Below are 24,387 nucleotides of genomic sequence, written 5' to 3'. Positions count from 1 at the left end.
CTACAGGCTGCCAGGTGTTCTGACTACTTTCTAGTTACTCTGTTATTGAAAGGGGGGTGGTGATCCTTTGCCTTAGGTAGTATAAAATAGTTGAATACACAACACCTGATGTGACTGGATGAGATTGGCAGCTGTTTATTAGTCACATATGCTCATAGCCTGGGGAAAGGAGGACACCATATACCAGGCAGGACCCACAGGGGTTTCTCTTGGGAGCAGAGTGAACCAGCAGGGGCTATGGGAGGCAGGATTTATAACGATGAGAGGGTGAGGTGACCCTTTAACCCTGTTGGAGGATGTGGTTTGTTTGAATAATAACTCAGGCTGGCAAAGAGATGAAACCAATTAGGTTGAGGACCATGTAGGGTGTTGTTAGCTGGGTTGATAGGTGAGATAGCTGGGTGGGGAGCAAGGGAACTCATGATAAGCCTTTGGAACTCTCTCAAGGCAGCACATAGAATTTCAGATTTTATGATTCATCAGCATATGTGGGAAGTCCACTTCATCAACAATTTTCTTCTTAGGGAGCTTCTCTGGACTAAAGCCCTCTTATTCTCTTTTGCTTTTCATCTCACAGCCTGTTATCTCCCTTGCACCCACCTCTCTCTCTCTCTCTCTCTCCACACACACACATCCTTCTATTGACAATGGGTTTGGACAATCATCCTGGCTGTAAATTCAGCTGGCAGTCAGATTACCATCCCATTCTTGTAGAGAAAAGTGCCCTGTGTTTCTTAAATGATTCAGATACCCAGACTTGGCATTCTAAGCCTGGGTCTAGAGATCTCAGCCTTTGTTTATCTGAGAAAGTGGACCAAATATGTGTATATAGGACACAAATACTTGAGATGGCAGAGAGAAAAAGAGCATAGAGGCAGCCAAGAAGAGTTGTAATAGAAATTGGAACAAAACCAAGGGAAATATATCATAGGAGCCCAAGTAAAAAAGACTATGCAATAAGAATGGAGTGGTTGAGAGTATATGCAGCTGGGAGCACCAGAAGAAAGAAACTGAAAAGTGAATATTGGATTTGTCATTTTGGAGGCATTTTATGTTACCTTGTTAGAATTAACACTTTAATGGAATGTGTGTGTATAGATATGTGTGGAGAAGGGTTATAGGAGGGGTTGGAGAAAGAAAGATGAAACCATGGAACAATGAATTCAGAAAGAACAGATACTAAAGTATTCACAGGAGAAATGATGTCCTTTAATACTCCAGCAACATCAACATTTTAATGGAGTTGGATTGGGGAATCAACTAAATAAGAACAGAGGTCTAAAAATATGTGTTGTGTGATCTCAGTCTTTGTACTGGTTGAGGTCTGATTTGTGACCAAGTATGTGGTCTATTCTGGAGAACATTCCGTGTGCATTTGAAAAGAATGTGTATTCTGCTGCTTTCAGATGAAGTGTTCTGTATATATCCGTGAAGTCCATCTGGTTCAATGTGTCATTCAAAGCCCTTGTTTCCTTGTTGATCTTCTGCTTAAATGATCTGTCCATTGCTGTGAGTGGGGTTTTAACATCCCCTATTATTTTTGTTTTATTATCAATGAATTTTTTTAAGTTTGTTATTAATTGGTTAATATATTTGGCTGCTTCCAAGTTGAGGGCATAAATATTTAAAGTTGTTAGGTCTCCTTGTTGGATAGACTCCTTTATTATGATACAGTGACCTTCTTAATTTTTTTTTATTATAGTCTTGGTTTAAAATCTAGTTTGTCTGATATAAGGATGGTTACTCCAGCTTACTGGAGGTATTTTTGGGTCTAAAATGAGTCTCTTGTAAGCAGCATATCAATGGGTCTTGTTTTTTACCCATTCTGATACCTATGTCTTTTGATTGAAGCATCTAGTCCCATTTACATTCAGAGTAATTATTGATAAATATGAATATAGTGTCATTGTATTACCCATGAAGTCACTGTTCCTATGGATTGTCTCCATTCCTTTCTAGTGTTGCTTTTGGTTTCTCTTTCCCACTCCAAGGGAATATTTAATATTATTTCTTGCAGAGCTGGTTTAGTGTTCATGAAATCCTTTAGTTTTTGCTTGTCATGGAAGCTCTTATCTTTCCTTTTCTTCTAAATGACAGCCTTGCTGGATAAAGTATTCTTGATTGCATATTTTTCCTAGTTAGCATGTTGAATATATCCTGCTATTCTCTTCTGGCCTGCCAAGTTTCTGTGGAGAGGCCTGCTGCTAATCTTATGTGTCTACCCTTGTAGGTTAAGGACTTTTTGTTCCTAGCTGCTTTTAGAATTCTCTCTTTGTATGTTGCAAGTTTCACTGTGTCTTGGTGTTGACCTATTTTTATTGATTTTTGAGTTCCCTGTACCTTTTGGACTTGAATGCCTATTTCCTTCCCCAGAGTAGGGAAGTTCTCAGCTACAATGTATTCAAATAAACATTCTGCCCCCCCCCCTTTCCTGCTCTTCTTCTTCTGGAATTCCTATGATACATATGTTATTGTGTTTTATGGAGTTGCTGAGTTCCTTAAGCCTATATTCATAATCTGATAGTTTTCTTTCTCTCTTCTTTAGTCAGCAAGAATTTCTCTGCAGCCTGGGTTTCTCTGATGTCTTCTATGCCTTTTTTAAAGCCCAACTAGTGTTCTTATGACTGCTGTTCTAAATTCTTATTCAGATATATTGTTAATATCTGTTTAGAGCAATTCTCTTCTCTGTGCTTTCTCCTTGATCTTTCTGTTGGGGAGAATTCCTCTGTCTTGTCGTTTTGTCTAGGTTTCTGTCTTTTACAGGTTATGAAAGCTTGTTATGTTTCCTGCTCCTGACAGTAATATTAAGAAGGGGTCATATACTCTTCAGGACCTAGCACTTCAGGAAGTGTTTCTGGTGTATGCTGTGTGCACTCTGCTGTTGTGTTTTGGCTGCTTTTTCCCAACAAGTCAGTCATCTGCAGAGTTCCTCCTTGCTTGCAGTGGGAAGTGTTTGGATCTTCAGCAAGACGTGCTTTGATTTGTTTGTTAAAATAAGCCCCGGGCGGGGTGGCGGGGGGGGGAGCCTGATCCAAAAAAAGAAAAAAGGAAAAGGAACAAAAACTCCAAACAGACAAACAAAAAACTATAAGCCTGATTTCAACGAAAAAGAAGGAAAGAAAGAAAAAAAGAGAGAAAAGCGAAGCCTGATCAAAAAATAAATAAATAAGTAAAAGTGAGAGAGAAAAGGAAATTAAAAAACAAACCAACAAATGAACAAGAAACTATAAGCCTGATTCTAAAGGGGAAAAAAGCAAAACAAAACAAAAAACCCTGGTCCTATTTTCATCAGAACTAAAGCTGATACTTTAGTGAACATAGAGTGATGGAGCACTCTATGTTCAGTAGACTTGATGCTTCAGGCTGGGGGCTGGAGGAGGGGGAAGTGTCTGGTGCTGGTCCTCTAGGGGAGAGGCCTGTTGTCCTGTCTCACAGACCTCTATAAATGATGCCCTCCTGGGTACAGGGGAGCAGGGTATGGTGTAAGTGTCTCCAGCCTCCACTGGGGGCGCTGTGTTGTAACTGAAGTCAGACTGTGCTAGTGGGTGGGAGGAAGATGATGTCACCCTCCCTCTGTCCTAGGGAGGGGAGATCCACCTACTGCTGTTCAGGAAGCACTCACAGAAAAGAGAACATCTCCTCTCTTGTGTCCCAAGCCTCTGTCAGATCCCTGCTCTCAACCTGCCTGTGCCCAGGCCAATGGCATGCCTAGTGCCACAGTTCTCCTGTGTTTTATCTTTGGTCCTGGGCTGGGATTCAACACTCCAAATCTTAAAGGACCCAGCAAAGTGTGGACCTGTTCCCCTTCTCTAGAGGATAGCCTCCCAGCGCTGTATCTGATGCCATTTTGTCCGAGAAAGGCCGTTGCATGGCTATGCATGTGCTTGGAGTTAGGGTAAAGTACAGTGAAAAACTGTAACCAGGTTATCGGCCCTTTGTGCATGCTTCTTCTGTCTCTTGCTGATGAATGGCTGCTCGTTTGCGCCCAGGGGGTCTTTTGCCTTGGAGAGGGAACATACCCTCTCCCAAATGTGCTCCAAGAAGGAGAATGTTCTCTCCCAATGTGACCCATGGGATCCCTACAACATGTTGTTTGCTCTCTGCTCCTGGGGCTCCATCCTCCCTCTCCCAGGGAACACCACTGCCTGCCTGGCTTGACTCCAGGGAATGGTGTGAACTTCTAAAGCCTCAAAATTTGAGCTCCACTGTTTGTAAAAACTTGCAATAGTCAGTTCCTCTTGATTCCCCAGTCAATAGTTTTGAGAGAGTGTCTTTCTAAGGTGAACCTGAGGAACTGCTGTTCTTTCTCCCCTTCTCTCTTTTACTCTATCCTCTCTCCATGAGAAAGGGCTCCCTCCCTTCCACAGTACTGCAGTTTTTCTCTCTGATTCATGTCTCCACACCTTGTACCTCCTATATTCTCTCCCTCTAATTGTGCAGATTGTTCTCTTAATCCCCAGATCAATTTCCTAGGTGTTTAAAATGACTCGATGTTGATCTAGCTATGTTTGAGGGATGAGGCAAGCCTGGGGTCCTCCTACTATTCTGCTACCTTAACTACTCCCCCAAAGTGTCAAGAACAGAGGATAATTGGCAATTGTTGAACTATCTGATGGAGTCTCATTATTCTATTCCTAGATCATTTTCTAAAACTCATGATGTGTTCAGAATGATCCATAATAAATGTCAGTGTTTCTTATGGACCAGAAGGGGTCATGCAGGAGAGAAAGCCATCAAGGGTACATTTGGGAGAGGGTAAGGAGACCCCAGTGGAAAGAGGATGAAGGTGTATCAGCTAATGATGTGGGGCTGAGGAAGAAATTGTAATATGTTACAACTCTTCTAACCCTCTAGCCTTTTCAGGAGAGCAGCAAGAGAGAGGAGCCAACAGGGGATTTTTAAAGCTGCCCTTTGAAAGAAAGCATCAACTTTAATCATATGCCAGGTTGGTTCAGGGATATCAGCTTTAATTGCCTAAACCTGACAAGCTCAAAGCCACCCAACTATAAAGAATTGTTTTATATCTCTACCTTTCCTCTCTTCTGCATTCCCTTGGTTCTCCATTTCCTCATCAAACTTTAATCCTTAGGGAGAGCAAATCTTCAGGTGGCAAGTGAAGGAGAATTTGACCAGAAGACCCAAGCCCCTTTCCTCTAGACAGGATTCTAGCCTGAAGCAGGATTTGGGTTTGGGGTAGGAAAAGTAGGGGTGGGAAGAAGATGTGATGCTAATAAGTTCAGAGATTTGACTATTTCACTGAACTGGACATTCTAATTACTGAATTGAGACTGTGTTTGAACCTTAATATGACAGTAGGACTGTCTATTAAGAATGAATAGAGGGATGCCTGGGTGGCTCAGTGGGTCCCAGAAAGGCATATAGGCATCTATCTGCCTTTGGCTCAGGGCGTGATCCTGGGTCCGGGGACCAAGTCCCACATCAGGCTCCCTGTGGGCAGCCTGCTTCTCCCTCTGCCTATGTCTCTGTCTCACCGTGTCTCTCATGAATAAATAAATAAAATCTTAAAAAAAAAAAAAAGAATGCCTGGGTGACAGGCACTGAGGGGGGCACTTGACGGGATGAGCACTGGGTGTTATGTTATATGTTGGCAAATCGAACTCCAATTAAAAAATATACATAAATAAACAAACAAACAAATAAAATCTACATTAAAAAATAAATAAAATGTTATACTTGAAAACTTTAAAAAAAGGAAAAGTATAAGAGGCAGAAGTTGAATCAAGGGATGACATATAGAAGACAATGTTTTGATCACCAACTATACTTGAGGTTGTGGACTACCTCACATTTTAAATCATTTCTGGCTGTATTTCCTTATCATGGTCATTTCAGCTCACACTCAACCCATACCAGCAAACTCATTCTCTTCCTTACCACTTTCCTGTTTCCCACCTCCTCATTTCTGTTTCTGAGAGCATCATTTTCCCCAGTGTCTCAGGCTCAATATTTAGGAGTTAATCTTGATTGTTTAGGCATCAAGTCTTTTGAATTTTCTTTCTCATTGGATTCTCTGGCTCCATCACTCACTGATTGTGGGTCTGCCATAAAGTAGGAGATGTGTTCTGAGATGTCTACAACCCACTTTTCTGCTGTTTCCATGGTAGCCCCTGATGAAGATGTTTGTATTTATATTATGTTAATGTGACTCAATGACCATAGCTGGATGGACCAGCAATCAAGAACAACTTGACAGGTAGATATGCTGGGGCAATCTGATTCTCTCTCAAAAATGTGAACCAATACAAGTTTTTTTGTTGAGCAACTTTGAGAAAGTTTTTATTCCTAGTGACCAAACCAGCTCTAAAGGGAACAGAGTCAACATTTAATCCCTCTGAGTCTTAATCTTCATATTTATAACATTTAATTCCTACTCTATTACTTGTTCTAGTGGTGGCATACTAGGCAATTTACTAGTTCTAAGCAGGGTCATTTTAATTTTTTAAAAAAATGTTTAATGTTTTTGTCTAAATTCCAGTTAGTTAACATAGAGTGTTAGTTTCAGGTGTACAATATACGGAGTCAAGTATACTGCACAATGAAGGGATAATCAACAAAACTGAAAGGCAACTAACAGAATGGGAAAAGATATTTGCAAGTACCATATCTGATTTTTTTTTCTTATGGCAAACTTTTTTTCATTGATATTTCACTTGACATTATTTCCAGGAAGGTCCGTGCTCTAAGATGAACCAAAGAACAGAAATCCTAAAGCTCTTAAGAGACTTTTTCACACTATTCTGAGTAGGGCAATGTTGATATCTAACATTTTGCCCCTTGAAGCTTTACCTATAGATACAGGAAGAAGAGGTAACATCATAGACAAGAATCAAACTGTATGAGAGTATAAGAAGCTCCTCTCGGGTTACATACCACCCACCTCTTTAAGATTGTAATGATAATTGACTGATTTCTTCCCCTGTAAAGTTCAGTGTGATTTTTGTTTTAAGTAAAATGTCAGAATATGTGAACATGCTGTACTTGTTTCTCTTAATACACTAAAAATAGAAGTTTTTAAATTCTTCATGAGTCCAAGCTGGGACATGACCACTACTATAGTAGGACTACTACTACTCCTTTTTGAAGCTGAATAATATTCCATTGTGTGATTATTATCAATTGTTTCTACTTTTGGACTATTTATAAACAAGGCTGCTACAAACATTTGGTAGGAGGTTTTTTGTGTGTGTGTGTGTGAATGTTTTCATTTCTTTTTGGTCTACACCTAGGAGTAGAATATGGGTCGTAGTATCTTTTTGAGGAATCAATAAACCATTTTCCACATTGATTGTACCATTTTACCTTTTCATAAATATTGTGTGAAGGTCTCAATTTTTTCACATCCTTGCCAACAATTATTTTTTTCCTTTTTAACTTTTTTTCCCCCGGTAGGTATAAAGTGTTTTTTCTTTTTTAATTAATTTTTTTCAAACAATTTTATTTTCAAAATGGAAATAACTATTTTTCTCATTATCTTTGTTGTTATAATGCTTTCAGATAATGCAAATAGCTACCAAGATAAAAATGAAAATTGTCCATGACTCCACTCACCCAATGATAACAACTGTTAGCTTTTGGAGGCGGGCAATAGTTTGAAGGGCTATTTCAGCTAGGCTGTGAAATACCTACATTGTTAAGTATATCTTTGTAGGGCAGAAGTTCTTGTTTGCCAGAGTTTTGAATGAATACTGTCTAATTCTTGAAAATCACCCAGTTTCCCCTTCCCTACCTCCTGTTTACACAATCTTCAGATAATTGCTTAGAAACAGTTTTATTTAGTTAAATGCTTCTCCCATCCAGATTATGGCTTACAAATGAGAAAAGACATAGTCATTTATTGAGCTTGTATGAGACACCAGGCATGGTAATAAGGCATCTTCATTGTATTACCTTTAATAATCAAAACAGGTCTATGAGGAACGTCTTACTGTCATCCCACTTCATGGACTGAAACAGGGGCTGAAAGATGTTAAAAGTAACTTACTAATAAATCTAAGGCCATGACTTTCCAGCCTGGGTCTGGCAACTGAAAACTATTTGTTTTTTAAAATTTCAACATGCAACATCGTTTGGTGGGTTACTTTATTCTATTACGGTTTTTATTAATTCAGTTAATCATATATTTTAAGCAGTCAGTGGTAAATAACTATAAGGACAGATCAATAAGAAACTGAATAAGCTAAAACATTATAAAAATACAGTTATTAATTACTGATACTGTAATGCCTATTAAATATCTTTAAACATTCTGACAGTTTTATTGAAACTTAATAGACAGTCAATAAACATAATTTAAGATGGACATTTTGATAAGTTTTGAAATATGAGTGCTCCTGAGACACCACGATAGTACAGTCAAGATAGTGAGCATGTCAGTCATGCCCAGAAGTTTCCTTTTACCCTATTGTTATTACTCCTTTCTTTTCTGCTCCCATGTACTCCTACCCTCAACCACTAATGTGCTATTACTATAGATTAACTTGCATAATCTAAATTTTTTATAAATAGAATCATTTAGTATGCACTCTTTTCTTTTTAATCCAGCTCTTTCACTCAGCTTAATTATTTTGAGAGTTATCCATGTTGAAGTGAATCTCAATAGTTTGTTTTTATTGGTGAGGAATAATTTTATTGTGTAGATACACTGTAGTTTCTTTATCCATTTCTTTTATCATTCCAGTGGATGGATATTTGGGTTCCAGTTTTTTACTGTTATTAAAAAAACAGATATGAATATTCATGTCTTTGTATGGAGATATTCTTTTATTTGTTTTGGGTATATACTTAGGAGTGAAATGGCTAGATCATATGATATATGTATGTTCATTTATTTTAAAATATTTTAAAGAAACAGCTTTATTGAAGTATAAACTATATGCCTTAAAATGCATCCATTTTGAATATACAGTTCAATGAATTTTGATTTACAGAGTTATATATAACCACAGTCCAACATTAGGAAATTTTCATCACCTTAAAAACACCTGCTTCTATCCTTAGCTCAAGGCAACCACTAATCTACTTTGTGTTTCTATAGATTTGCTGTTTCCGGCTTGAGGGCTGGAATTGGAGTGGACCAACAAGGGTATGTGTGGGGAGGGACTAAAGCAGGCTGTACTCAACTGCCTGGTGGGGTGGGGGTGGGGTGGATAGCTGAGGTTGGTATGGGCCAAGGGTTCAGGGCAATCTGGGGTGGCCCTACTAGTTCTGCTAGAGCTCCTGGATCATGTTTCCTCTGTGCTATCAAGGTGTAGAGGGAATGTAAAAAATAGCAGTTGCTAGAACCCCTGACCCAGGAGAGAGAGAGTTCCAGCAGTTTCTAGTTTGGCAGATGCTCTAGAGTTAGTATATAGATTTCTTTAACTTACTAGTTGTCCTTGTAACTGCTGTGTCTTACTGTGCCCAGAGAGGTGGAGTCAGTGTGGCAATGACTCATTGATAGCCCTGCTGCTTCGGGTTGCTGCCTGAGGAGTGATATTACCGTAATTACTGTGTTGTCATCTCTCTTACCCTTCTCTGTGGCTTCCCAATCATCTGTTGTACAGAAGCTGTTCAGTTAGCCCTCAGTTCTTCAGGAGGAATTGCTGTATATGTAGATGTGTAGATTTTGTGTTTCCTTGGGAGGGGATGAATTCAGGGGTTCCTATGCTACTATCTTGTACTGCCTCATTTTATTTTATTTTATTTTTTTGCATATGGATACGCAGTTGTATGTGTACCATTTGTTGATAAGACTATCCTTTTCCCACTGAATTACCTTTGCATTCTTGTAAATAATCAGTTACATATATATGATTAAATCTGTTTCTGAACTCTGTATACTATTTCACTGCAAATACATGTCTATCTTTATGGAAATACCATATTGTCTACATAAAGGTAATCTTTTTAAAAAATATTTTATTTATTTATTCATAAGATACACACAGAGAGAGGCAGAGACATAGGCAGAGGGAGAAGCAGGCCCCATGCAGGGAGCCTGATATGGGACTCGATCCTCGGACTCCAGGATCACACCTAGGCCACCCAGGCATCCCCACATAAATGTAATTTTATAGTAAATCTTAAAAGTAGGTAGTAGAGGCTTCTGATGTTCTTTTCTTTTTTTTTTCCAAAACTTTTTGGCTATTCTAAGTCCTCTGCATTTCCGTATAAATTTTAAAATCAGCTGGGGATTTTGACTGGTATTATACAAAATCTATATACCAACTTGGAGAAAACGGACATCTTTACCATACTGCATCTTCTGACCCATAAACAAGGTATATTTCTCCACTTATTTAGATCATCTTTAATTTCTTTCAGTTGTGTTTGGTTGTTTTCAGTGTATAGGCCTTGTACATCTTTGTTGGGTTTCTCCCTAAGTATTTAAAAAAATTTAATTGTTTTATAAATGGTATTTAAAAATTTTCAATTTCTAGTTGTCTTTGGTTATTACATAAAATACAATTGATTTTTGTGTACTGATACTGTAGCATTCTGCATCCTTGCTAAACTCATTAGTTATGTTAGCTTCTTTGTAGTTGTAGATTCCACTGGATTTCTTACATGGATGATCATGTTGTTTTTATTTTTATTTTTTATTTACTTATTTATTTTTAAATAAGCCCCACACCCAGCATGGAGCCCAATATAGGGCTTGAATTCATGATCCTGAGATCAAGGCCTGAGCTGAGATCAAGAGTCAGCACTTAATCAAATGAGCCACCCAGGTATCCCAATCATGTTGTTTTTAAATAAAGGCAGTTTTACTTTTTCTTTTCTAATCTAGATTACTTATTTCTTTGTCTTGCATTATTGCAATGACAAGAACCTCTAGTAAAATTCTGGATAGAAGTAGACTGAAGTCCTTTTATTGTTCTTGATCTTAATCAATCTCCTATTCCGTCTTAGACTGTTAATTATGATGTTAGCTGTAAGTTTGCTTTGGTCTATGCCCTTTATCAAGCTGAGGAAGTTCCGTTCTATATTTCTTTAATATACATATCCTTATATATTATATATCTACTTTTTATATTTGTGAGTTTGATTAAAACTTTAGCATATAGATTTTTGAATTCTTGTGTCTATGGTCATGAAAAATATTGATCTGTATTTTTCTTTTCTTGTAATGTCTTTGGTTATGATATCAGGAAAATACTTGCCTCATAAGATAGGTTCAATAGAATTCTCTACTCTTCAATTTTTTTATAGAATTTGTTTCGAAGTCATACTCTTTCTTCCTTTAAATGTTTAAAAGAATTCGCCAGTGAAGACTGGAGATTTTCTTTATAAGAAGATTTTAAACTACAAATTCACTTAAAAAAATTGTTATGGGGTGCCTGGGTGGCTCAGACATTGGGCATCTGCCTTTGGCTCAGGTCGTGATCCTGGGGTTCTGGGATCAAGTCCTGTATCAGACTTCCTGCAGGGAGCCTGCTTCTCTCTCTGCCTATGTCTCTGCCTCTTTCTATGTGTCTCTCATAAATAAACAAATAAAATCTTTTAAAAAATGGATATAGAACTATTCATATTGCCTATTTCTTCTTGAGTGAGTCTTAATATTTTGTACCTTTTAAGGAATTTCTCTATTTTTACTAAAATTACCAAAGTATTGTCCATGGTATTTTCCTTTTCATCCTTTTAATATCTTTAGAAACTATACTAATGCCAACTCTCTTATTGATATTGGTAATTTGTGTTATTTCTTTTTGTTTTCCTGATCAGTCTGGCTAAAGGCTTATCAAATTTATTATTTTTTCTCTGATCTCCAGCTTTTGGTTTCATTGATTTCTCTATTGTTTTTCTGATCTACTTAATAGTAACAAATTATTATATATTTTTTTAGTTTTTCCTGTATCTTGGAACATCTATATTTTTATCCAGTTATCTTTTTGAAGAAATATGGATCTTTTCATTTTTACTGTTAAATTTTTTATATTTATAATGTAATATTTCATACATATGAAAGACTATCTATAACTGGTAGGTTAAGAAGTACAATAAAATAAAAACCTATGAACTTGGTGGATTACTTCTATACCTGTCAGATTGCAGGGTAACTTATATTAAAGTTGTAGAGGGGGGCATCTGGGTGGTGCAGCCAGTTGAGCATCCAACTCTTGGTTTCAGCTCAGGTCCTGATCTCAGGGTTGTGAGATCAAGCCCTGTGTTGGGTTTCATTTGAGCATGGGTTCTGCTTGAGATTTTCTCTCCCTCAGTTCCTCATGCTCATGCTCATACACTCTCTAAGCTGAATAAATAAACCTTAAAAAAAAGTTGTAGAGGAAGTTGATTGTGTTTTTCTATGTACTAATTGTACCTAAGAAAAGTTGTTCTTAATATTAAGACAGATTTGTCTGCCTTTTAAAGCTAACATTCACTGAGTGCTTTCTACATTTTTTATCAGTGTCCTAAGAAGCAGGTGTTACTATCATCTCTTCTATAGTTGAAGTTTGCTTCAAGCCACATTCAACAGAAAACCCAACTCTAGCTTAAACATACATGGGTTTATTTTTCTCTCTCAATAAGAAAGTTTACAATAAACATTACAAGACTAGAATGGCAGAAAACAATTTTGTTTGTTTACGTATGTATGTAATCTCTACACCCAGCATGGGGCTCAAACTCACCATCCTGAGACACAGTTGCAGGTTCTTCCAACTGAGACAGCCAGTGGGTAGGGGAGAGGGTAGAAGAGAGAGAGAGAGAGAATCTCAAGCAGGCTTCATGCCCAGTGTGGAGCCCAACATAGGGCTCGATCTCCTGACCCTAAGATCATGACCTGAGCCAAAACTAAGAGTGAGGCACCAGGCACAGGCACTAGTCCACTTTTTTCATATGGTCGTATAATACTTTATGTTGATAGGCCCTGGATTTTCCAACCATTTCCTAATTATTATTAGTTCTTTCAATAGTTTTCTGTTGAAATACATCTTTTCTTGTATTTAAAAATGTGTCTTTATTTTTTAAGTTTTTATTTTAATTAGTTGGTGCTCATTACAAGTGCACTACTTACTCCTCATCTCCTATTTCACTCACTCCCCCCCTTTTTGGTAACCATCAGTTTGTTCTCTGTACTTAAGAGTCTGTTGGTTGGTTTGTTTCTTTTTTTCCTCTTTGCTTATTTGTTTTGTTTCTTAAAGTCCATATATGAGTGAAATCATATGGTATTTGTCTTTCTCTGACTGACATATTTTGCTTAGCTTTAAACTCTCTAGCTCCGTCTATGTTGCAAATGACAAGATTTCATTCTTTTTTATGGATGAATAATATTCCAATGTGTGTGTGTGTGTGTATCACATCCTCTTCATCCATTCATCAATCAATGGACATTTGGGTTGCTTCCATATCTTGGCTATTGTAACTAATGCTGCCATAAATATAGGTATGCATATATCCCTTTGAATTAATGTTTTTGTATTATTTGGGTAAATACCCAGTAGTGTGATTGCTGGTTTGTAGGGTGGTTCTATTTTTAACTTTTTGAGGAAGCTCTATACTGTTTTCCAGAATAGCTGCACCAGTGTGCATTCCCACCAACAATGCAAAAGGGTTCCCCATTCTCTATATCCTTGCCGAAACCTATTGTTTCTTGTGTTGTTGATTTTAGCCATTTTGACAGGCATAAAGTGTCTCATTGTAGTTTTGATTTACATTTCCCTGATGATAAGTAATGATGAGAACCTTTTCATGTATCTGTTGTCCATCCATATGTCTTCTTTGGAGAAATGTTTGTTCATGTCTTCTGGCCCATTTTTTAGTTGGATTATTTGATTTTTCACTGTTGAGTTTTATAAGTTCTTTATATATTTTGGATACTAACTCTTTATTTGATATGTCATTTGCAAATATATTTTCCCAATCCGTAGGTTACCTTTTAGTTTTGTTGATTGTTTTCTTTGCTATGTAGAAGCTCTTTATATTAATGTAGTTCCAGTAGTTTATTTTTGCCTTTTTTTTTTTTCTGCTTTCCTTCAGGAGACATATCTAGAAAGAAGTTTCTATGGACTATGTCAGAGAAATTACTGCCTGTGTTCTCTTCTAGGATTTTTATGGTATCTAGTTTCACATGTAAGTCTTTATTCCATTCTGAATTTATTTTTGTTTATGGTGTAAGAAATAGTTTAATTTCATTCTTTTGCATGTTCCTATCTAGTTTTCCCAACGCCATTTGTTGAAAAGACTGTCTTTTTCACATTGGATATTCTTTCTTCTTTGTCAAAGATTAATTCACTATATAATTATGGGTTCATATCTAGATTTTCTATTCTGTTCTGTTGATCTATGTACCTATTTTTGCATCATTACCATACTGTTTTGATGACTACAGCTTTATAATATAACCTGAAGTGTTGAATTGTGATGCCTCCAGCTTCACTTTCCTTTTTCAAGATTGCTTTATCTATTTAGGGTCTCTGTAGTTCCACACAAATTTTAGGATTATTTTAGTTCTGTGAAAAATGCTATTGGTATTTTAATAAGGATTGCACTAAATGTATAGATTGCTTTGGGTAGTATAGGCAGAAAATTGTGTCTTTACAAGTGATTTCTAGAAATAGAATTGAAATAAGGGCCATTTGCACCTTTTTTCTGTGACTTGTCCGTATCTTGTCCTTTTTTTTTTTTTTCCTGTAGGGTTATTGGCTGTTTCTCTATTTTTAAGAAACTATATATTAAACACATAACTGTTCATGGTATAATTGCAATTATTTTTCTCGTGTAACATTTTACTTTTGATTTAAAGATACATATGATCAGTTTAACAATATTTTTATTAACTGCATCTGGAATTTGAGTCATAGTTAGCAAGGGCTTCTACTATTAACAAATATTAGAAGATTTTTCCATCATTTCACTTTTTATATTTAGATCTCTTTCTCTTAGTATCAGTATCAGTGTGATACATGAACATAATTTTATTTTTGTCCTTATGGATATCCAATTAACCCAATATCTCCATTACAAAGATATCCTTTTCCATGCTTAACTGAGATGTCATCTTTATCATATACTAAATTTGCACATGCATTTGAGACTATATAACGTTTTTCTATCTAATTTGTATATCTGTCCATTCCTTCATCAATACCACATCACAGAGATTTTAAAACATAATTGAATAAGTTCTAGATATTTTAATATTTTAGAGAAGAATTTTTTCTTTTTCACTTTTTGTTTTTTCCAACTGCTAGATAGAGGCTGTCCCCAGTTTTGGTCTCACGGTGACTTTCCATCTTCCAAGCCAGTGATGACTAGTCAAATCTCTCTCACATCATAAAGTGACTGACTCTTTTGCCTTCTTTTCCCACATTTAAAGGATCTTTGTGATTGCATTCACTCCATTCTGATAAGCCAGGATAATCTCTTTATTTATTTTAAATTTTTATTAAATTTTAGTTAACATACAGTGCAGTATTGGTTTCAGGGGTAAAATTCAATGATTCATCATTTACATACAACACTCAGTGCCCTCTTTAACACCCATCACCCATCTAGCCCATCCCCCACACACCTGCCTTCATCAACCCTCAGTTTGTTCTCTATCATTAAGAATATCATATGGTTTGTTTCCCTCTTTCTTTTTTTCTTTCCCCCATTCCCATATGTTCATGTGTTCTCTTCATTAAATTCCACATATGAGTGAGATCATATGATACTTGTCTTTCTTAGACTGATTTATTTCAGTTAACATAATACACACTAGATCCATCCACATCATTGCAAATGTAAGATTTCTTTTTTTTTTGATAGCTGAGTAATATTCCTATATATATATTTAACACCTCTTCTTTATCCATTCAGCAGTCAGTGAACATTAGGGTCTCTCTATAGTTTGGCTATTGTTGATAATGCTGCTATAAACATCAAGTTGCATGTACCCCTTCAAATCTGTATTTTTGTATCCTTTGGGTAAATACCTAGTAGGGCAATTGTTGGATTTAATTCTATTTTCAACTTTTTGAGGAACCTCCACACTGTTATCCAGAGTGGCTGCACCACTTTGCATTCTCACCAACAGTGCAAGAGACAAACCTATATTTTTAATATGCTGGGTAGTGATTCATGTATTCTCTTTATGGGAGTAACTTATGGGCTAGGGACTGTAATTGGACGTGGACAAATATTTCATCATCTTGGCATCTCAACAGGAAGCACCTCATTGATTCTAACTCTACCAATTGGCTTTAACTTTTATCTCTTGCATCTGTTTCTCAGATTCCTAAGCCCTCTAACCCCAACCATGACTATTAAGGAATTTGTAGTAAGTGAATTGATCCCCTTTTGCCTGGGACCTGCAGAGGGAACCTATTTAACATGAGCTTGAGAATGGATATATGAACAGACCAAGGTGGGTACTAGGATATGGGGATTGAGTATTCAGTCCTATGTCATTCTCAAATGAGAAACTCACATTGGTGTCTCTGACCTTTGGCAACTGTGTACTGCAGAGTTGGAGTTTTAGTACACAAATGGTACAGGTTTTAAGTCCCATGTAGACAAGGAGCATAGTTTAGTTTTTGTTTTGTTTTGTTTTTCTGGTGCTTTCGTAGTACTTAGCAAAGTCCAAAATACATGGCATGTGTTTAAGGAGCAACTGCTAGAGGACAAGATTTCTGAGCTATACAGGTCATTGTAAGATGGGGGGAAGGAATTTTGGGACAAGCCTGGCCCAATCTCCACTTGAGTACCCTAGCTTAAGATTCCTTTATCTATCATACAATTTCTTGGCATGAGGCACAAGGGTTGAAATTGTTTTTGTTTTTTGATTTGTTTTGTTTTGCAGATGTGGGGGTTATAAGTCAATTATTTTTAGCTTTAATCAAGCTTTTGCATTCTAAATAGCAACTTTTTTCAAAATTCCTTGAATTTCAAATCTTACTTTTCTTTTCCAATTCCAAGCCATATTATTCATTCAAATAAAATTTTCTTGGTAGTATTTCAAGGTATCCAATAAAGGCATAAAAATCTAAGAAATATATATAAAAATGAGGGAAATGTAAGTTTTGACATTATTGTTATTTCTGATACAATGAAATGAACAAATTCCTTCCAGGAATGTGTGTGTTATGGGCCATCAAAACACATGAAAGTAAGTCACAAAAATCCACCATACATTTGAATATTTTAATCAAATAATACTCCTCATAGTGATGGTGGAAAGTATTTTTTTAAAAAGGAAAATTGAACATGAGAAATCAAATACTCAGGTTGAAAGATACCTAACTGAGTCAGAAGTCAGGTTAAAGTTCCTTTTGCAGGTGTATATTGACTGTTTGATCTCAGGTACAAGTGGCTGAATAGCTCCTTTGTGCTGGCCACTTATGATGGGCACTGGGAGTACAAAGGTGAAAAAGACACAATCTCTTCTTTGGAATATCTTATTTAGTTTTTAATCACCAGACAAATGACCTACCCCAGATACCAACATCAGTGGATTAAGGTAAGATTGCTTTGACTTAAAAATTTCAGAATAGTTATTTTATGATAAAATCATCATGGCCTCACATACTTTTAAAAAATACAACTTGAGAATTTAATGTAATTAATATATTTAGTTACTTAAAACAAATCATTTCGAGTATATCATACAGATGCATATGGTCAACATTTAGTGTTTTTCAGAGAAGGTGATATATATTCTGCTTTTATTTTTGTCTTCATAATAAAACTGACAATGTAATGAAAGCTATGTTGTTTACAATTGTTTACCCTCACTCAGTAATTCTCAGCCTTTCTAATCTTATGTTCCACCATCATTATATCCAATAGATCTCAACAAATTAGAATTAAAAAGCCAACACTTTCAGAAACAGTTGTATTTCATAAGTATTCTGTTACTAGTTTATCACTTATTGTCAATGTTAAGCCTATGAAAAAGTTATAGTAGAATTTAAGACTTAAAATAAGCAAAAATTATTCCTTTAGTAGTTGAAAAATCATATATGGTTGAGAATAAATTTTACTACCTTAGTAATGTAAAATACAAAGATGTTTAATAAAAAATATTCCCATCAATAGGCTTATGTGAAATTCTACATCAGAGAGACAAAATAGAAAAATATGTTGGTGTCCAGAGGTCAGGTGATATGGAATGAAGCTCACGGGGCACAAAATGTATATCAAGAACAGAGTTGGTCAAAAGAAATGAAGGAAGAAAAGTCAATAAATATTCCATAGTAAACAGACTAATCAGGAAGGTGGACAAGAAAAACACTTGTACACATGGTAAGAAAGGATTATAAGAAATTTTGTGCAGGGTGACATGTATATCAAGTTACAGATCCCTGGAGCATAGAGTCAGAAAGACAGTATACAATGAACATAAGGGATAGCCAGTTATTAAAATTGTAATGTTAATGCTGTGTCCAATCTAGGTTCTAGTAGATAAGGGAACTTGTGGCCTCACCATGGTACTTGGATCCCATGGTACTTGGATGTCTTAAGGTATGTTGTGTCTCAGTGCTTTAAAATAATGTTTTAGTTTGTGAGATATTCCCAATGATTTCAATTATATGTCTGAGATAAAATTTATTTTACTTCCTAATGTAAGAATGTCTTGCTAAATTTAACTCCATCTATAAAAATCAGCATTTTAAAAATGAAACAATTAGAGGTAAAATTATTTACTTTACAAATACAGGATTTATTTTTCTTAATTTTTTCAATTGTCTCTGTCATTTCACATATTTATATTATCTGCCTACATGTGTAAGTATCTGAAATTTTGGGCATCTTCAAACAAATTTGGTGTTTTATTCCATTTGTGAAATGTTCAGTCTAAGTAGAGCTGATTGTCTTTTCACCAACAGCTCTACTGTTTGAACTTGTTTGGAACCAGGGAAAATTATGTCTCTATGTGGCTTTTTGAAATCCTTGTCTAAAATGAAACTTGGATTAAGGCCCTTCCTTGTCCCCAGAGGTCTCAGCAGAGCTTAATTAGATATTAAGCTCTTTCTTGACAGCAAGTAGAAAAAAGTAAAAGTCAGGTTGTATATTTTCTGAGGTCTCCTTAATAATACACTATTGAATATGTAGTGAGACAAGGGTAATAAAAAACAGAACTGAAGGATTATAAAAATATATTTTACACATAATAAGAAAAACATTCCATAGCATACTAAGTACTCTTTATTTCCCTTAAATGTTGTCTATCTCTTTATCTCTTATTCTTTCTTCAGCAGTAGCTATCTGGGCTACCCAACCCAGGATTGACAACTTTTTTCATCCCATTAAATTTAAGAGAGCTTAAATATGGTTTTCTCTATATATGAATCCTTAGTTTGGTCTCCTACTTTAATTAAAGCAAGGTGGTTATCCTTTACTCCTATAAACACTCCAGGATTGTTCTTACATTCGAATGAAACACATTCAGAAGACTTCCTATGAAGGAGGAAGAAGGCCTGGTCTGGCAATTGGTTTTCACATTTTTGTAGCTGAGGAAACAAGAAAGAAAGCAATCGGTATGTAAGTGGGAAGTCCAAAGTCAACCTTACTTCCCTGTATTAGAAACTAAAGGGGAATTATTATAACTTAGTATCTTTGGCAAGACTACTTACTAAGTAGGGGATGGGAGTGGTAGAGAAGGAAGAAATGAGTAGGGAGGGCTGAAGTGGAGGGGGGTGATTTGATTTGATTCCCTGATAATCAGTATACCTTGAGAAACATTATAGCTTAGAATGACTGGATTTGGATGCAGCAGCTCAGGATTTGTGTGAAACTTTTGCCATGTACTATCTCTGAGACATGCACATTGCTTTACTTCTCAAACCTCAATTTTTTTAGTCTAATCAGTTTTCTAGATTAGTCAACCTCCAACTTACCAGCAGATATGTGAATGATATAAGTGATCATTATTTTAGGTTGATAAGTTTTGGGGATGGTTTGTTATACTGTAATATTTGAACAGTACAACAACTCCATTATAGAATTACTACAAGAATGAAAGGAAACTGCATGTAAAACATTTAGTACAGTAATTGGCATGTAATAGAGCTCTGTATGGGGTCAGCTCTTATTATTGAGTAGTTATATATGTCCAACTGTTATATACATTTAGGAATGTTTATTAAGGGAGATGCTGGTTACCATCCAGTGTTTATGTTAATACTTTAGCTGGCTGTATTAGTTAGATTTATAATTTTGTATTTATGTCATTTGTCATCTGTATTATAGTCTTATGTTTTTTTCCTGGTCCCTATCTTTGGCTTGTTTGTTTCTGAAGATGTTTATAATTTTTCATCATGACCAATATTACACTGTGACTTACTAGCTGAAAAAGACTATGCAGTGAATCCTATGATTAGAATGTGATTGTTATGCTTTCGTTGTAAATATCGGCATATGGAAATGTTTATGACTTTCCCTTTAGCAGGCTCAGAATGTAAAATTATTTTTGAATTTGCCTAAGAAAACTATATTTTACCAAGAAATACTTCCTGGAAGAACAAAGTTGTTCCTCAAGTCAAATAAAGAGGATTTGAGATAATTCTATATAGCAATGCTTCTCAAACTTTAACTTGCATATGAATCCCTTGGAGGTTTGTTTAAATGCTGATTCTGATTCAGTTGTGAGGAAGCCTGAAATTCTGCATATCTAACAAACTCCCAGGTGATGCTGCACTGCTGGCAGAGACCAGACTTTCAGTAGCAAGGCTATATATGCCATTTCCTTCCCTTCCCTACTCCAGAAGCAAGTTATTAGTAGTAACTTACTGTGTTTTACATATAATACACAAACAAAACTTCTTTGAAATATTCTGAATACGCAAATCTGTACAAATGTGTGGAATAAGTTACGGCAGTTAAATGCATATTTCTATTACCTCCACAGAATGTTCCTCGTTGTTGGCATGCAGCAAAAAATCTTTATCTTTTGTAGGACTCAGGTTTACCAATAACGTCTGGCCATCAACATCATCACCTTGCAATTAAAAAAAAATAATTAAAAATGTAAACTATAAAGTTAAGAATTAACTCACTTTAATTTAAATAAATTTAACACCTAGGAAAAGAGTTCAAAATATGATGGAAAATAATTGCTTCATTACCCAACATATCCTTTAGAAGTATTTGTACCCAAATGAAATCAAAGAGTCATTGGACAATTTGGGGGTAATTTTAAGCTCCTTAATTTTCTTATATCCTTTCTGATCGTAGAACTGTGATTCTATTGGGTATTTGTCTGGGTGTCAGCTTCTCTGTCTGCATGTAAAGCCACTGATAGTTGTCTCCCAATATCCATCTACCCTCCTTGTATAATAGAACATTTCTCAGTCTGTTTTCTTGTAACTAAGTGTAGCAATGTGACTAAGTTTTGACCAAGATGAGGTGAATGGAAGTGTCAGGTGCAACTTCAAGGTTTTATCCTTTATGGGAAAGAGAACTCATGCATCTGTCTTCCTCTGTCCTGCAGATTGGACATTGCCATGGTAGCAAGTAATCTTGAACCATGTAGGTATTGGCAGAGTCAAAGAGAAGGAGCAGGGTTAGTTGCTGGACAATCTGTTGAGCAAAACTGCCATTCCAGTCCTGGCTAAGATAGAAATAAAATTTTTGTAGCTTGAGCCAAAATTATTCTGGATCTCTTTTAAATGTAAACCTTTATCCTAATTATTAAACTGCACAATCAATGGGAGGGAATAAATCCTCTAAGAATCTAAGATTTTACCATGAATGTGGGCTGGAGAGAACCTTTTGAGGCTGCTTTCCTTTTTCGTGGAGGATTTTTGGATTTGTCCTTACCTCAAATTCAAGAATTCAAGCACTACAGCTACCCAGCCCTCCAAATTACCTGTTTCATGTGAGGGGGATTGGGAATCATAATAACGGAATAACACCTTATCTGAAAGAGAATGCATAAAATCCCTTTGATGAGACAATTTTATCAAAAGGTTTCAATTTCAACATACATATAACTTCAGAAAATACCTTATTTTATTATATAACAATAAAAGCAAAACTTTTGTGATTTTAAGGTCTCAAAAATGTATAAGTATGCTCTGATAAATTCTCTAACACAGTCATTATTAAAATATTTAGCATATTGTTTATAGCACTGGTATATTCCTTTACTTGAGGTTGTACTTTGGTGATATTGATAAGGCTAGAAAGATCTAGTAGGTAATTTAACAATAGCAAATATGTGCTGTCTCTCCTTCCATCTTTTACAACAAATACCACTTCTCAATATCAGCATTCTTCCCTATAAAACCCTGACTAAGCTTCTGAATCCTCCTCAACTTAGTGGTATTTAGGCATTTGCTGCCAATTCATTGGAGTTAGTAGACAGCATTAAATCTATTTGCCATATCTGAGGTAAGCCAATGTTTATGGTTTGGTAAATTTATTATTATTATTATTATTTTATTATTATTATTAAGAGAGAAAGAGAGTGGGGTGGGGTGGAGCTGGAGGGACAGGGGCCAAGGGAGAGGGAGAGAGAATCTTAAGTAGGCTTCACGCCCAGCACAAGCCTGATGTGAGGCTTGATCTCAAGACCCTGAGATCAATGACCTGAGTTGAAATCGAGAGTCAGAAGCTTAAACTGGGCCACCCAAGCACCCCTTGGTAAATTTATTTTTTACTTTATTAGTCATCATTATATCATTATAGACAAAAGGAAATATTCTACCTTTCTCTTGGCCTTTTCTCAAGTCTTCTACATAGATCTCATAACTTCCATCCTCAAAAACGAAAGTAATAGATTGATCATTGTATGTGCTCAGAGAAGCAGAATATTCTGTAACAAGGGAAAAGCTTGTCATTAAAAATTCAAAAAGACTTGTTCCCATGAACAATCTTTCACAATTAAAAGGAAATACTTCCTTAAAGGCTTTTTTTTTCTTTCCAATTTGAGCTGCACTTTGCTCACCACTGTTGGATAGATAAAAGCCTTTGGCACAAGCTTAATGTAGCTCAAAGGGTAAGGTGTGCCACTTGAATGGGATTAAAGACGGTAGTCTCTTGCTTGAAAATCGTAGGTATAAGTCATATTTGTGTGCTTATGGGAGGATTTGGTGGAGAGAAAGTAGACAAGACTTTGCCTGAGGAAGCCTCTGCTTTTTTGCTTCTTACAGTTCTGGAGGGTGTGTCTGTCCTCTGGCTAAATAGCAGTATTCCTAACTTTTTAAAAAATGTCCCAGCACACATAGAAAATGATAATATTTCTATGGCATGCTGGGATAAACTGGTGTAGAATTAGGTACTACCTATGTTGGTCCTGGAGAAAAAAATTATATTTTCTCTATTTTATAGAATTATGCTAGGAAAAATAATATACAAAACAGAAGCATGTTAAATATTGAGTCTGTATATGAAATTCTAAAGTAAAATGATTTAAAAATACTTAATGAGAAACTTGAGTATGCTTTTTAGAGCTTAAGACATTTGTAACAGGATTATGCTTGAAATAGCAATGTGCAATTCCTAGTCAAATTAATGATCTCTTCACTTCTTGATGGTCACATCAATTTGGACTTTATTTGCACAAGTAGGTAATACAACTTAAAGCCATTTTAACAATTATTTAGAATATTTAAGAGTTGAAATTATATTTTAAAAAACATAATAGTTCTTCATTTTCTTTTAGTGTCAAAATGATGAGGTTGCGGGGGGGATATGGTTGCCCCCCCTCCCCGACCCCAAAGGATAATATATTTTCCCCAGGAATAATGTATATGAGATTCCAATACATAACAAGCATTTCAAAATAATGATAGAGGGCCAACTAAAGTGTACATTCATTGTCAGGGCAGCTACTTTGTACCTAGTTTGAATACCACTAAGTGGGTATGTGGGCAGCAAATAGGCAGAAGTTTCTGTTACACAAATAAGCATAGACATGGAGCTGCTTCCTAGAGGAGCACTTGCTGTGGTCCTGTGTCTATCTCCCTCCTCACACCCACACCACCCCTATCAGCAGTCATACCTTGGATACTTGGAACATTAGCTCTTCCAAAACATTTCTGTAACATAGGGACATCAGAGGTGAAATCTTTGTTCAGCTGCTGATGACAGGCAGTGAATACCAGACATTGCTTTCTGCACTTTTCAGCTACAGGACAGGGGGAGAGTAGGAGTGGACTGTCAGTTCCCACTCTGCCCAAACCTCTTTACACCTCTTTGAGGATTCCCAGTCAAAGATACTTGCTAGGACTGACCCCAGGACTATAGCCTCTCCACAGTCTGAAGTGATCAATGCCTCCTGCACACTTAAAACCCCAGTGGGGCATACCCATTGGAATCCAGGTGGAAGAAAGCTAGTTACCCATGGTCTCAACACCCCAAAAAATAACTGCTATTAACATTTTAGTTTAATTCCTTTAAATGAAAAAAATCTCTTAAAAATACTGTATATATATTTATAATTTTATATGCTCTATTTTCACT

General features: G+C 36.1%; 1 protein-coding gene across 2 annotated transcripts in view; it reads right to left on the bottom strand.

Moving 5' to 3' along the window:
• Window positions 1–17,509: 17,509 nt before the first annotated feature.
• Window positions 17,510–24,387, bottom strand: part of LOC112650819 (interleukin-33) — a 56,580-nt gene continuing 49,702 nt past the window's right edge. For both annotated transcript variants that reach the window (XM_035696654.2, XM_035696655.2), the window contains exons 4-8: window positions 23,927–24,052; window positions 22,631–22,738; window positions 21,791–21,841; window positions 20,823–20,920; window positions 17,510–19,433 (exon numbers count right to left, since the gene is read on the bottom strand). In XM_035696654.2, coding sequence (XP_035552547.2) covers window positions 19,236–19,433; window positions 20,823–20,920; window positions 21,791–21,841; window positions 22,631–22,738; window positions 23,927–24,052 — 581 coding nt within the window. In that variant the 3' untranslated portion in view covers window positions 17,510–19,235. The remainder of the gene's footprint in view (window positions 19,434–20,822; window positions 20,921–21,790; window positions 21,842–22,630; window positions 22,739–23,926; window positions 24,053–24,387) is intronic.

The sequence above is a fragment of the Canis lupus genome, chromosome 11 (assembly GCF_003254725.2).
Source record: "Canis lupus dingo isolate Sandy chromosome 11, ASM325472v2, whole genome shotgun sequence".
Classification (NCBI taxonomy): Eukaryota; Metazoa; Chordata; class Mammalia; order Carnivora; family Canidae; genus Canis; species Canis lupus.
Note: the sequence above shows the minus strand (reverse complement) of the source record. Positions and strands in the feature narration are given on the sequence as shown.